This window comes from Catharus ustulatus, chromosome 2 (genome assembly GCF_009819885.2).
Source record: "Catharus ustulatus isolate bCatUst1 chromosome 2, bCatUst1.pri.v2, whole genome shotgun sequence".
Lineage (NCBI taxonomy): Eukaryota > Metazoa > Chordata > Aves > Passeriformes > Turdidae > Catharus > Catharus ustulatus.
In genome coordinates this window covers 65,419,749-65,434,090 of record NC_046222.1, presented here as the reverse complement: position 1 = coordinate 65,434,090, position 14,342 = coordinate 65,419,749, and the positions used below count along the sequence as shown (strand labels likewise).

The following is a 14,342-nucleotide window of genomic DNA, read 5'->3' as shown; positions in this document are numbered from 1 at the left end:
GTATACACAATAAATATTAGGAAGCATGCACAACATGGAAGGAATTCTTTTGGTCCTTATTTGAGGAAATTAAAAATGTTTATGACATACAAATCAATTTTAAGTGAAAGCAGTGTTTTTGATTGGATTCGCTGAGTATTCTTGCAGCCTTAACTGCAGTGTACAGCTTCCTCGTTCATGCCAAAGAAGATTTTCAGAAAGTTTCACGGATGCATGAGAACATGGAAAAACTCTATCAGAACGTGATGGGGTATTATGCCATTGACCTGAAGAAAGTTTCAGTGGAGGAGTTTTTAACGGACTTAAACAACTTCAGGATGATGTTCATGGTACGATATGTTGATTTCATGCCTAATGTTTCTTAGAAGTTATATTTTGTAACCTTATCTATATGCATGAATTTGGATAATAAGCTGATTTGAGTCACATCCTACTTCTTATGATTACATAGCTTAACTTACTGATGACACTCTTGCAGTAATATTGTATGAGCATGAGTTTTGTGACAAAATCTGGAGGAGTGATCCAACTAATGCCTATATATCTGTAGAAAGATTCACTTTGTCATTTTACCATCTACTCCTCATTGCAGCCTGATCATTACAACTTCACATTACAGCACATGTATTTAGGTTGCTTGCATGTTTCTCCGTCTTGTTTGATTTTACTTGATAGGTTGGATTTTTTAATGATTTCAGACAGGTCTGAAGTTACAGGTGGAGAAAATTACTTCTTTCACAGGTACTGAGAAAGTTTGAAATTCATATGCCTATCAGTTTTGAGGAAAGGGCTTAAACTGGAACCCATATTTAGCTACCATTTGGAACATGTAATGATTACTAAGCCTCTGCTACTTCGGAGTTTAACAATTAAAATCCTAGATAGTATGCAATTGCAATAATTTTGCTTAGCAAGTTACATATGCCAGATTTTTGGCAACAGGTGCATTGATTTTGTTTTCCTAACTTGATCAGTGTCTGATACGAAACTCAGTAGTCAGATTTCAGAATTAATAAATATTACAAAATAGTTGTATTACTTTAATTTCTGATGTTTAAACCATACCTACCATGTAAATGTTGTAGAATTCTAAATGCTTAGGTTCATGTTGAGTTGGAAGCTCTAAGGAAGTAGTTGTGCTTTGCATTAATTTTCCCATATTTCTTCTCTGTCTGTAAAATTAGCACTGATACTAGCCTCTACTTCACAGCACTGTCATAAAGAAAGATTAATTAACGCTTCGAAACAGTTAGATGTTATTGATGAGTATGAAAGAAGAAACCTTGAGGAAAATTAATAATTCTGTCTTGCAGAGCACAGTTTGAAGGCTATTTGAAAAAGATGTGTAGATAAGGCGTAAAACCCCCTATCATTCAATGACACTAACCAAAGTCTTGAATAGCTACTCAGTTTTTAGACTTTTCAGAAAAGATTTTTGAGATGCCTAGCATGAGACAAATGAGCCTATTTTCAGAATTGTTTCGTACTGGTCTTTATTACTGATAGAAACTGAAGGTGATGGTTACCTTAGAAAATTTACTTCAGAAGACTTGTAAATTTAGTGCTGAAAAATCATTGGATTATTAAGAAGCCTGAACTAAATGACTGCTCATCACCAGCAGGTATGGGAGAGTGAAGTTCAGTCAACTTGTTGTCATGCAAAGTTGATGACTTACATGGAGTATTTTCCTACTTATATTTTTTTATTCTTAATTAATGAAAATATATTTAAAAGTTTTAGAAATCTCTGTGTTTAAATCTGGAGCCCTAGACTTCAGTTTCCTAGCTAACTTTGATCTGCACCTTGTATTTCAGTATTATTTGGTAGCTGTGACAACTAATATTCTCACTCTGTGAGCACCAAGTCTAGAGTACATTTACTTGGCCAGATACAGGATGAAGCATCTTGCCTTCAGATCTTTAGCTTCCACAGCTAAATTCCTGGTACACTTAGATATCAGATCAGGTATCAGATATCAGGTATCAGATTAGGTACATCTTAGGTATCAGATATCCCTGTTAACCTCCCTCTGTACTTTCACAACATCATGGGTACTCTGCTAACAGGGTAGAGTTAGAAAGGCTCATTCCTTTCCTTAAAAGGATAGCTTTTGTGATAAAGAAATTGTCTAATGGTTAGAATTTTCCTCCAGTTGTAGGAAATGGAACCAGCACACCTTAAGGTAACAGCTCTTCTGTCCAAGAGTAGGCTATTTGGGCTAATCATAGGGTATAGAAACCCCTTGTTCCTATTGGCACTAGGTTACTCTGCAGCAGAGACAAAACTTCAAGAACCAGAAGAAGAGCAACCAGGTAAGAGTGTTCCCTAGATTCTTATTTTTCCTTTATATGAAGCAAATACTTAAATAAAAATTAGAAACGACCCTGGAAATCACATGAGAGAACCCAAGAATGCCTCGAGTTTGGAAAATCTAGATCTCAGCATTCTACTTATATTTTGTGTAGAAAACACATGGGACATGTAGGATAGAAATTGGCCCAGGGCATATCTGTATGAGAGTTTGAGTGTCTAATCTTGAGTTTTAGTCAAGGGAGACGCATACTTAATTCATTTGGTGGAATTTGGAGAGCTGTCTACCTGATGTCAAGAAATTTGACAGAGGCAACTTTGGAGGAGTCACTGTGAAAGTACAGTTTTGCTTTGTACAAAAATCTATTTCATTGTAATTTTTTCTTGATGGAAAGCTTATTCTTCTTTAGTTATCCAAAGCAAGAATTTCTTCACAGGCTTTATGTGATATTTTTCTTTCCCCTTCTTTTGGTCACTCTCTAGGACAGTGATGCTACAAACTGTGACTATTTAAGTATTACTGTAGTCCACATTCTTCTGTGCTATTTAATGTTTGTCAGTCCATTATTCTTTTTTCCTGAATGCAGTCTGGATGTTTTCCCGCTAAAAACAAGTGAGATATTCATTATCTCTGCAAACTTGCAGCTTTTGCCTCAGACCTTGTGAAGATATTAACCATTTAGTAAGAGGGGACACACAGGGTTCTGTGTAGCTGTTCTGAAAAAAGAAGTCTTTCTGCAATGAAGAATAGGTGCACTTTACCTTGAATGCAAATTTAAATTCTCAGAGCACTCAGACTTTACCAGCGTACCTAGCTAACACTGAAGTAATGGAAAGGTAATCCAAAAATACTTTTGTTAAAAATGTATTGAATGTAATAGAGTTCTTTTACTTCATGTCTGGTTATGCAAAAATTATATTTCAAAACTCTGAAACTCATTGTTCTGTTTTAGCTTCATTGGAAGTTTTGGAGTATGTATTTATAATTCCAAATAAACAGTACTGTACGGATATTAGCCAGAATTTATAAAGCCAGTGAATTAATGCATATGCTGATAAGAATAAGAAAAATACAACACTGTTACCCTAGCAGCTTTATTTTGCTTGGAATCGTGGCAGCATGATAAAGAAGGAAGTGTTAAAATTATTTTGGAACTACAAATGGTAACATACATTTTTATAGAACAAGGTGGTTTTGACATTTTGAATTCTTCCTACGTTAACATGTGTATTCGTAAGATGTATTTCCTGCTGAATTTATAGTCTTCATTTGGGGGCAATTACTATACTTTTAATGTATTTATTCTGAATTTACTTGCTCTTCTGAATAAAATGTACTAAATATGGAATGTAAAATACCTGCTTTGATAAATTAAGATTAGTTAGGGGATACTGTTTGAAAGGTTTTTTCTTTGTTTTAAAGGTTCGACTTTATTTTTGATAAGACTTCCATTTTAATGGAACTCTTTATTTCTTTTTTCATAGCAAGCAGTAAAAGAAAATATGAGAAGAAGAGAAGCAGAAGAAAAACAGAGACGTGCTAAAATAGCTAAGGAGAAGGCAGAAAAAGAAAAACTAGAGAGACAACAAAAGAAAAAACGCTTGTTAGAAATGAAAACAGGTAAGTGATGTAGAAAACGCATTATACCAAGCATTTTACTGGAAATAAAGCTTCTATTTTTTCATTATCTGAATGTGCTATGAGAAAAAAAACAAAATAGGTAAATGCTGCTTCACTGATTAAAATCTTCAGCAAAGAGGTGTTTAAGTTTTGGGTTTTTTTAAATGAGCTTTCCTGATTGCCTGGGGTTTTGAGTTATAAAATAACTCAAATTGCTGCTTTTTATTTTTCCATTGGAATATATTGAACCTTGTGTGACCAAGTGTAAGTTCAGTTATGCTCAGAACTCTTTATGTTACTTGAGAAAAGACATTTTCCAAATCACAAAGCCATTTTCTTTGCCTAAGGTTGCATACTCATTTCTGCTCTTTTACAAGACTAAGCCCTTCCTGAATTACTTTATATTTTTCTTTGAGTATGTCAATTGTTATTTTAACAGGTCCCTATTGAAACATCTCAGAAACACCCTCAGCCATGCATTTTAAAAGTTACTGGTGCTATATTGTCTTTTGTACCAGAAGAGATGGTAGATGCTGTGAATTTTCTGTTACTAAAAGAGGTGTCTGATGATCCTCCATATGCCTGTATTTTATCCTAGACTGAGCTTCTATAGTCCTTCAGAATGATACATGACTTACTGTGTAAATTGCCATGAGCTACTCTTTTTCTTTTTCCTGAGCAGATCTTGTTAAACAGTTCCCTCCCCAAAGCCTGGTTGGCACCTTTGGCATAAATGATTATCTGTCTCTTCCAGTTTTCACTAATAGCCAGAGTAGGTGTGTTTAGTTTCAGAGATGCTTCAGACCAAAAATCTTTGATTTATTTTTATAAGCCTATCCGTGTTTGGAGGAGTGAGTCTAAAGCTTTCTTGTGGAAAATCAGGCAGCTTTTGTCTGAACACAGAAATTCTAATTCTTTAGAAGTATAGTTCAAGACCCAATCAGAAAAGCACCAGTGACAGTCTTTTCAAAGCTCACAGAAGATAGAGGAGGCTGCAGAAGACTAGGAAGGGGTAAAAGTGGTGTCTTTATTCATGTTTGGTAATGTTTCAAATGAGATTTATGTATGACTGGTAGCATTTTGGATGGAAAATTGATAGTCTTTTAGTCAAAGTTAAAGCTGCTCTCAAGTTCTGTTCTTGATAATGTCATATTCAGTCTTCCCAGAGTACAGGTGCCAATGTTGGAGACTTATGTGTTACATACACATGTGTATGTAGGCATCTGATAGTGAACCCTTCCACTTCAGCTGCTGTGGCAGGGAGCTAAGTACTTGTCCTCTACTTGTCTTTAAGTAGCCTGGGGTTTTGATGTCTTGCAAGTATATAGAAAGATATTTCTTGTCCTTTGAGTCACTTAAGGTTCAGTTTGGAATGACTGATGTGAACAGCAGATAGAAAAAGATGGGGTTAGGATCACCTCAAGGTATAAATGTTTTGAGCCTGATATTGACTAAATTGACCCCGATGAATTGTGAGGTTTCTTGTGCCTGTTTTTAAGTCTACTAGAAAACCTGAATTTTGAGAGTGGGAAGAAAAGTATGTGTGGTAGATTTGTTTGTCAGAGAGGACCACAACAAATCTATGAAAAATGGGGTAGTTTGTTTTGGGTTTTTAATGACGATTATTGTTATTTTGACAGTCTTTAAAGTTGTATTTACAGTATTTAATTGGAGGCATAATGTAGCTCTGATTTTTTGGAGTTACATAGACAATCAAAAAAAAGTTGGTTTTTTTTTTCTTTTTCCCCTTCTTTTTCCTAGCTATAACTTGTTCATCAAAAGGTTCTCTTGTCATTAAGAATCTGTAAATCAGTCGTGTCTGATCTGCTAAAAAATTCATAATCAGTTCCTCTCTCTCTCAAGATACCCAAACACCCTTACCTGAAATGTGACTGTGGAGTAACTGATTTTTGCTGCCTATTGTTTCTTTATATGGTGACTAGAACTGATGTTACATTTGTAGGAACATTATTTCAAATGTTGCTGAAATAAAACTCATTGATGTCACCAACCCAGAACTTATTTTTAGAGCTTCATAGGGGTACATACTTGGTAGAAGAGAAGGGATGAGAGTATATATGCTAAATGGTTCTTCAGTATTTTTTTTCTCGGTGATAGATCATAGTGTATTCTATATCTCAGCTCTTTTTTTTTTTTTTTTTTTAGTTACATGGCTTTTTGACTGGAAATTATTTGAAGATTAGGAACGACTAACGTACTATGTGTTACTTCATGGTTTCTTAACTTTTCCTCTTAAACTTCTTTTAAAAACTCTAAGAATCAGCAACAGCAATAAAAGATCAAAACAAACAACAAAAACAATAAAAATCTCTAATCCAACTTTACTGGGCTGACAGTCATTAGCAGCACTGATTGTACTATTATCTTACCTTTTGTGCATTATCTGTCAATATCATTATAATTAGATCTTAGTGCTTTTCAATCACTACCTCTTGCATAGTCTATCTTAACATCTGTGTCCTAAATTTAACATCATTAAATCCCCTGGAACTGATACTGTAGTGTTGGGGATTATGGCTACCAATCCTAGTAGGCAAGGTGACATACTGAAATTGGAGAGGTTTTCTGTAAAGGAAATTAGAATGAAAATGGATTTTTTTTTTCTACTCTACCATCTCTCCTTTCTTCCCTATGCATGGTTTTGGATCTTATTCTTTTATAAAATGGTTTAGTTCCTGGATAGTTCAAATCCTCTTGTCTATCTCTAGGTTAGAGGATGTAAAATGCTTCAGGGTGTGTTAATTCCCCAGGCCACAGCAATGTCTTTGATTTTCTGTTGCTTAACTGTTGCTCCCTTTCTTAAGGTAAAAGCAAATTTTTTCACAGTGCTTGATGTTGTGCTTTTTTTGGTGACTGTTAATTAGCCCTTAGTGACTACTTTATGATTCTGGAGTTTGTATGTGAGCCTATGCTTCATACCTTTCAGTACCTGAGCTGCTATCCAGTGCTTAAACAAGATTACTGTCATCCTCCTAAGCTTGTATTGTTAACCACTGGTCTCATTTACAATACAGGCATTTAACCTGCCCCAGATTTTGCTTTGTTCTTGAAATCTTTGGGTTTCTTCACCTTTCATCTGCTTATGGATGCTGTTTGAAGAGTAGGGTTTTGCTACCTATCATGCTACCTTTGGCTTCACAAGGTGGAGGAAACTACTTTTGCATAAAAATAACCTACATAATACTGCAAAAGTTGGGAGGGACACTTACATCATAAAGTAATATGTAATGAAATATAAATTTTATTAAAATATACCCAGTATGTGACTTGAGTCAATAAGTTGCATGCAACATGTTAGGACTGTATTTATACGAGTTTTGAATGAACTACATAAAAAAAAAAATTAAGACTACAAAGGTCATATTAACCCAAAAATAAAATCAGTCTGGATTAATGGTAACTCCTGAGTTTTAGTTTAAACTAATTTCTTCAGTATGAAAAAAAAATTATTTCATTAGTAGTAAATGATATTTATGGCAAATATGAGTTCCAAAGTAGTCCTGTCATATATCAGCCTTCTCACAAACTACAATAATCTTCCTTAGCCTATATTGTGCCTTTCATACACAGGTGACAAGTGAGACACCTAGATCACAGGTATGCTCTGTCATCCATACTTCTATATCAGGCTTCTTTTGCCGTACTGTTGCACCAAAAGCAGTGTTGATATGGTCATTTTCTAAAATTAGATACATATGTGTACTTTGTGATGTCTTCGTAAAGTTTTTAATTTATTTTTTTTATATCTCAGATACAAATATATCAATATTTTATAGTTTGTGAAGTGTGTACTGTTTTATGAATATGCACTAGAGATGTTTTAGAAAAACTTGAACATTTTAGGTAGGCTTTACAATATAAATTTTAACCTCTGTTAATAAGATCATAGATTTCTGTTATTATATGGATTTGTTTCATTAGTCCTCTTGCGAATTGGTTTTGAGATTTGAACCTGCAACCAATGTCAGATTTACACACCTCTAAACTGTAGTTTGCTAAAAGTCTCTATCTTTACATCTTAGCAACACCAACATATTCTAGTGGTCACAGCTCAAATAGTTCACTGATAAAGAAGGCTGTGAGTCTTCAGTTTATGCAGTAAAAGTAGCAGGTTCATATTTTCCTTCCAGCTCCATCCTAACCTGAAAAGTAAGTGGAATTCACTCAACATTTTGCTGCGTAGTGAGTGATACTTAGCATTTTGAAATTTATGTTAATAAAATCTGTCCTCCAAATATTCTCTGGACTGCAAAATTATATTCATCATGAGATGCTTTACTTGCTTTTGTGAAGCCAGATCAAACTATCATACACTATCCTTCCAAAGGTAAATAGCCAGCGAAAGGGGATCTTTATGTAAATGCCACTTGTCTGCATACTATTAACATTCAGATAGATACTTTCTCATGCTGTTCAGATTCTTAGTAGAAGCACACCAATCAATTATTTTGATCTTATCAGAATGCAAAGAATTCTATAGCTGAGATAATAGCAGCTAAATTTATTGTAATATAATTGAGAACTCCATCATTGTGGCATCTTCATTGTGTCTTACTTTGAATACTATTTAAGTAACAAGCCACTTTTATCTGTAGTTATTTACAAAGATTGCCCTTTTCTTGCATAAAAGCAGTGAAATAATGCCAAAATGGAACATCTGATTTCCAATATAGCATATTAGTTTGTTTTCAGTTGTATTAATCAGTTTCATTTTTATCATAATGATCTGATTTTAAATTAGTTTTAGTTCATTTAAACAGTTATGACTTTATTTGCAGTCAATTTTGCAAGATTTATTTTTGTAGAGGTTTTATATTGTTTATCTCATTTTAGAAAAAAATCCCCCGCGTTTCTGTCGCACAAACTTGCTAAGAGCGTTTAAGGCTTTGGTTCTTCAAGTATTAACTGCTTTATTATTGTCTGCTAAGTTGAGCAATATGAATATTTTTATTAGTTCTGTAGTGTTCTGCAAAACAAAGGGACACCATAGATCCCAGTACTGATAGTTTAGAAAATTGAAGTAGTAAATGTAATTAGCTAATTAAAGTTCAGATTCCAACAGATAAAATGCTTACCTTTGAAATAAATTTGAAAATCCCCAAAGCTATTTATATTAGTAGGTACCCTCAAAGACCCTACTTTATCTGCTTAGCTCAAGTTTGTAAGACCTCCATTTTATTAATTTGTTCTCACTGGAGTAAGAGATTCAGTACTTCTCAAGAGTACTCCTTTCCTCTCAGGGGAGTGAAGGACTGCAAAAGTCACATCATTAGTGAATCATTAGCGAAATGATATCATTAGTTGCTAGCATATGTTAGTAATTCGTTGTTTTAAAATGTCTGCTTGGGCTAATATCCTGGAAGAATATAGATTTTTGTACAATAGTAGGTATATTACTAGCTTTTGGGAATTCAGGAATATGTGTCATTCAACTAAATTTACTGTAAAGGGCACAAAAGATCTGACAATGATATATATGAAGAAGTCCTAAAGATATATTATTACTATCTAACAAGCATTTTGTGTAAGTTATTTTCTCCAGGTAGTTTCCCCTTTTGGAATTTCAATACTCCACTCAAGTCAGTTCCTCCCTGGTGCTGATAACTTTTTCCTCTTGTTCCCTGATTGCCTCCACTTATCCTCAGATTGGACCCTCTCCACCAAGAGGCTTCCTGAGGTCACTTTCTGTTACTTGAATTCACTCTTAAGAATCACATTTATTAGGAGGAAATAACTCTTTCCCCATAACTGTGAGGACTGTAACCTCTTCCTCTTATGTTAAATTACAATGGCAGAAAGAACATTGAGACCTTTTAAGAGCTGCTTACTCAATATTTACTCATTTTTATTTACTGGACAGTTGGTAGTAATCCCATGACAATTTTGGAGAGTAGATCTAATTTTTGCATAATATCTGTTTACAAAAAAAAAAGAGTCATACATATGAGGAAGGAGATGTGAGAGACATTGGCCACAAATCCACCAGAAAGGAGATATCACTTGATATTTCCCTAAGTATGTAGGTTATTTTTCAGCTACAATTGTATTGTTTTGACAGTAAAGTATAAATCTGGGTAAATTACCAAGAGCATCCAGATGTTCCCTCAAGAATAATTGGCACATTCATGCTTGAGAAAGGTTCCAGAGAATGATAATATACAGGTATGTTTAATCAAAAAAATTTAAATGATTCAATGTGGTACATCTGTTGTAAAACATCTGCAGAAACCACAGCAAAAGATGAGATACAGCAAAACTTGTATCATTTCACAGAATTGGATGAAAAAAGTAGAAGTGATCTGAATGTATATTAATTTAATCAACAACTAATAGTCACAGGTTATGCTCTAACAAGATGTCAAAGGTGCTAAGTCTTCTGGAACATGGAGGTTCGTGCATTTATTTGCAGCCCATGGGCTCAGAATGCTGCAACTGCTGTTAGTTTGTACTATGTAGTAGCTCTAAAAGATCAAGTTGTTTGGAAGAAACAATTATTTTCCTTCTGAAAATTTTACTTAGAAGTGGAATCTTTGGAGATAGCAGCTGAAAAGTGTTTATGAAACAGAGGTTTACACAAAGCCCAAGGAAAAATAAATAGCAGCTGTATTTGGAAGAGAGAAAAATAATTAGAACAAACAGAATTGTTGAAAAAATGAAGGGTCAACAAAGTAATGTTTGTAGATGAATATTCTCTTAAGGCTTGCCATTTATGTTATAGAAGTAAAATTTCTCAACAAATGGGAAAACAGTGCTGAAAACTTAAAATGGCATTACCATTAAAAACAATTACAATCTCTTGAGACATCTTTGGGATTAAGAGCTCTAACGTTTGTACAGATGGTTTGTTTTGATTTGAGTAGGCATTTCCTACTCCAAATACTGCCTCACATGTCTTCTGTAAGGAGGGAGACATCAGAGTCCTCTAAACTCTCAATCCTGCTATGTGGTGCTTTTAGTCTCAAGTTTTTTTCTGTATCATCAAAAGTTTCTTCTCTCAAGTTGCTGAGGAAGGGAGGAATAAATATCCTTACCAAAGCATTGGAGGATATGCTTTATTTTTACTTTCCTCAGTCCAAGGTTGTAAAAGAGCCAAGAACCTCCTCTGTAATGGTTGGAAAGCTAGCTGATGGGAAGGTCATGTCTCTGACTCTTCCTTCAAACTGAGTCTGCTGCTGCTTCTATTACTGTGCTGTTTGCTAGGAAGCTTATCTTCACTCAGCAATACCTCAGTGGTTGTACAGAAGTACAGTCATGTTACTGCATACCAAAATATTCTTGCTCTGAAGCTTGCTGACAAAAGTTACTTGATTTCTCTGGCAGCTTCTCCCTATTGAAGGCTACTAAATTCAAATACAAAGTCTTTGAATCATGAACAGCTGGAGACCAAGAGACCATTCTAGTAATGTAATTATATATTTATCCTGTCCTTTGTATGGATGTTTGCTATCAGCTTCTAGTGCACAAAGGATGCAGGGATAGGTGGGCTGTTGGTCTGATTTTCCTGGGTATTCTTAGGCATTTAGTCCTACCCAACCCAAGACAAAAAGGTCTTTCCCACTCAAAGCTGTCCAGAAGTTTTTCTTAAAGTAAGCCCAGTCATGTAAGCCAGTCAGAACTTTATCACTCCACTGGTGAAAAATTATTTAACTTGAAAATTTCCTTGAGCCCCTCATCTCTGTAGCACACCTTTCAGTATGAGTAATCATTGTGTAAATTTTCAAATTTATTGGCTGTTTATAAATTTAAATGGAAACAGTACTGTGCTCAATATGCTCCTTCAGAGGCACGCAGTAACCAAGAGACAAGATGTTCACCCACACCCACACAGGTATATTATGTTCAGCTCCATATATTCTTTTAAGAAACTATGTTCAATTAATAATGCTCCTATAGCTGTTCTTCCTGCTTTCTAAATAAAATTGTAATTGATTCATCTCAGTAATAGTTGTTTTTATTTTTTTTCCTTCTGTGAAACAAAACTAATGAAAATACTAGTTTTTGGCTAGTCTGAAAAGCAGATTGTTTGTATTCTTTTCAGTGTCATTGGAGTTGTGATGTGTAAAGAAAATGATAAAACTCCTTAATAGTAAAACATGTTGACTGACTTCTTCATATGGAATCAATAGTTCTTGTATTAGCTGTACTTTCAAATCATAGCCTTAGATAATCTGAGTGCATAAGGCTGATCTGTTTTAGTTATAAGTGGTTAAAAAAACCTTAAAGAAACTTATCATTGTTCTCAATTTAGCAGGCTTTTTTTTCCCCACTAAAAAGGCACAGCATTCCAAGTGAATAGCAAAAAGGCTCTAAAAAGATTGAGTCTTTTATCTGACTTTTAAATTGTCAGTAATTAGGTACCAGGTAATGCAATATAAAATGTATTACTAGAATATCCTGTATTGTTGAGTTGGTGAAAGAGTAGATGTATATGCAAAATTCAGTGGACTTAGTGAAAAGGTAACCTCTTTGTAATCAGTTTGTGCTCATTGCCTACTGCCCTCCCTGGGCATCTCTAAGATGAGTCTGGTGCAGCAATCTTTACACCCCGCAGGTATTTTTATAGATTGATAACATCCCCCTGGGCCTTCTCCTTTCAGACTTAACAGTCCTAACTCTCTCAGTGTGTTCTTATATGAGAGATGCTCTAATCTCTTTAGCATCTTCATAGCCCTTGGCTTTGCTTGGTTATGTTTGTGTCTCCCTTGTACAAAGGTGCCAGAACAGGACTCAGCCCTGCAGATGTGTCTCATCAGTGCTGAGAAGAGGGGAAGGATGCCCTCTTGTGACCTGCTGGCAATGCTTTTCTTTGCCACAAAGCTGCAATACTGACTCATGATCAATATGCTGTCCACCAGAATCCCCAATTATTTTTTTAAAGATGCTTTCCAACCAGTTAGCCTTCCACCTGTGCTCCTGGATGAGGTTCCACATCATCACATACAGGTCTTTTGTTGGATTTCATTAGTGTGTTTATGTGCAAATTTCCTTGACTTTTCAAGATTCTTCTGAATAGGTCAGCCATTACTTTGAATTTTGCACCATGTGCAAACTTGATCAAAGTGCACTCTATTCCATCATTCAAGTCATGAAGGAAGGTGTAATAAATATTTTCTCCCTTATCAAGTCCTGGGGCACAACCTCAAAGGCTTGGTGTTCTGTTCATTCTTTTATAAGTCCAGTTTACCTGGATGCCTCTCAGAAACACTTGCTCTAACACTCATTCTACTGGATCTTGCACCAATATAGGTAAAACTGGATAATCTTTGTGGAAAACTCTGTATGAGTTTACAGTGGCTTTTTTTCTGTTGTCATAGAAAGAAGGAACTTACAGACTCAAAATGAACATCAGAAATGTTTTATTAACATTTTTATTATCAAGCTCAATATTAAGATTATTTCACTCTCAGTTCCATTGCTTAAATGGGAAATTGTGATCCAGCTAAGATGCAGGAATTGGTACCTTACAGCAATGAAGTGTTTTTGTAGCTCTGTGGTGATACAAAAGCACCTCTTACCTCTTATGGTTTTGTCACATGAGCTATCTTAAATTGAATTTGTCTAGGTACCAACCTTAATTTTAGCTGATTTGAAAGGGACAGCTGGCTTTCAGAGTTCATGAAGAGTGGAGTTTATTTTGAATTTAACTTGTTTTAAACTCTCTGGAGCTTGGGGCCCTCTTTGTTCATATGCATAGAGTCAAAATGTATCTATTTCTAAACCACAAAAGCACTCTAGGACAGCTCAACAATAGACCAGTTTATCAAGAGCAAACAAGGTGGCATGAAATGTACTATTCTCAGCTGGATTTATGGAATGGGCAAATCAGTCATTAGGAGAAATCATATCTTTTAAGAGTGTGCTTACCAAGGGCTCTGAAGCACTGTCAAAGGCTTTCTAATTCATGTTGGACATAAGTTAGAAATGTAACTCTTCTGATACTGTACTAGAGTGTTAGTTTGAAGCATGAGGTATGTGCATGTGTTTTACTTTTGGAAGGGCTGTTACATGTTTTTTGCCTGAAGTCACTGCAAATAATGATATTTTTCTGAAGTTGGATTTAATACTTCTAAATCTAAAAGGAGCTGTCCTTTCAGACAGTCCATCCAAGGCACACTTGGCAGCCATTTCTGCTTGTAACTGTACACTGAAAATTTTCTTTTTCATACTTATTTTAACAAGGTTCTTCAACAATTTTATCAGTGTCAAAGGAATCTCTGTATTCTGGGTCATGGCTCTAGTTTGTGCACTGTTATTGAAAGTCAGACTGATAGTCATGTATTCCTTAACTCACCTGTCGATGAAGTTTATCCGGTTGCTGCTATGGCTTTTACCAGAAAAAAATCAAAGCCTTAGGACAAGTACAGGTTGCAGTCTATATATTCTGTGCAT

At 35.0% G+C, this 14,342-nt stretch overlaps 1 protein-coding gene across 1 annotated transcript in view; it reads left to right on the top strand.

The window, feature by feature from the left end:
- The window catches only part of DIAPH3 (diaphanous related formin 3), a 201,019-nt gene that overhangs the window by 111,650 nt on the left and 75,027 nt on the right, over positions 1–14,342 (top strand). Inside the window, exons 22-23 of the mRNA XM_033053447.1 lie at positions 165–329; positions 3,797–3,932. Coding sequence (XP_032909338.1) covers positions 165–329; positions 3,797–3,932 — 301 coding nt within the window. The remainder of the gene's footprint in view (positions 1–164; positions 330–3,796; positions 3,933–14,342) is intronic.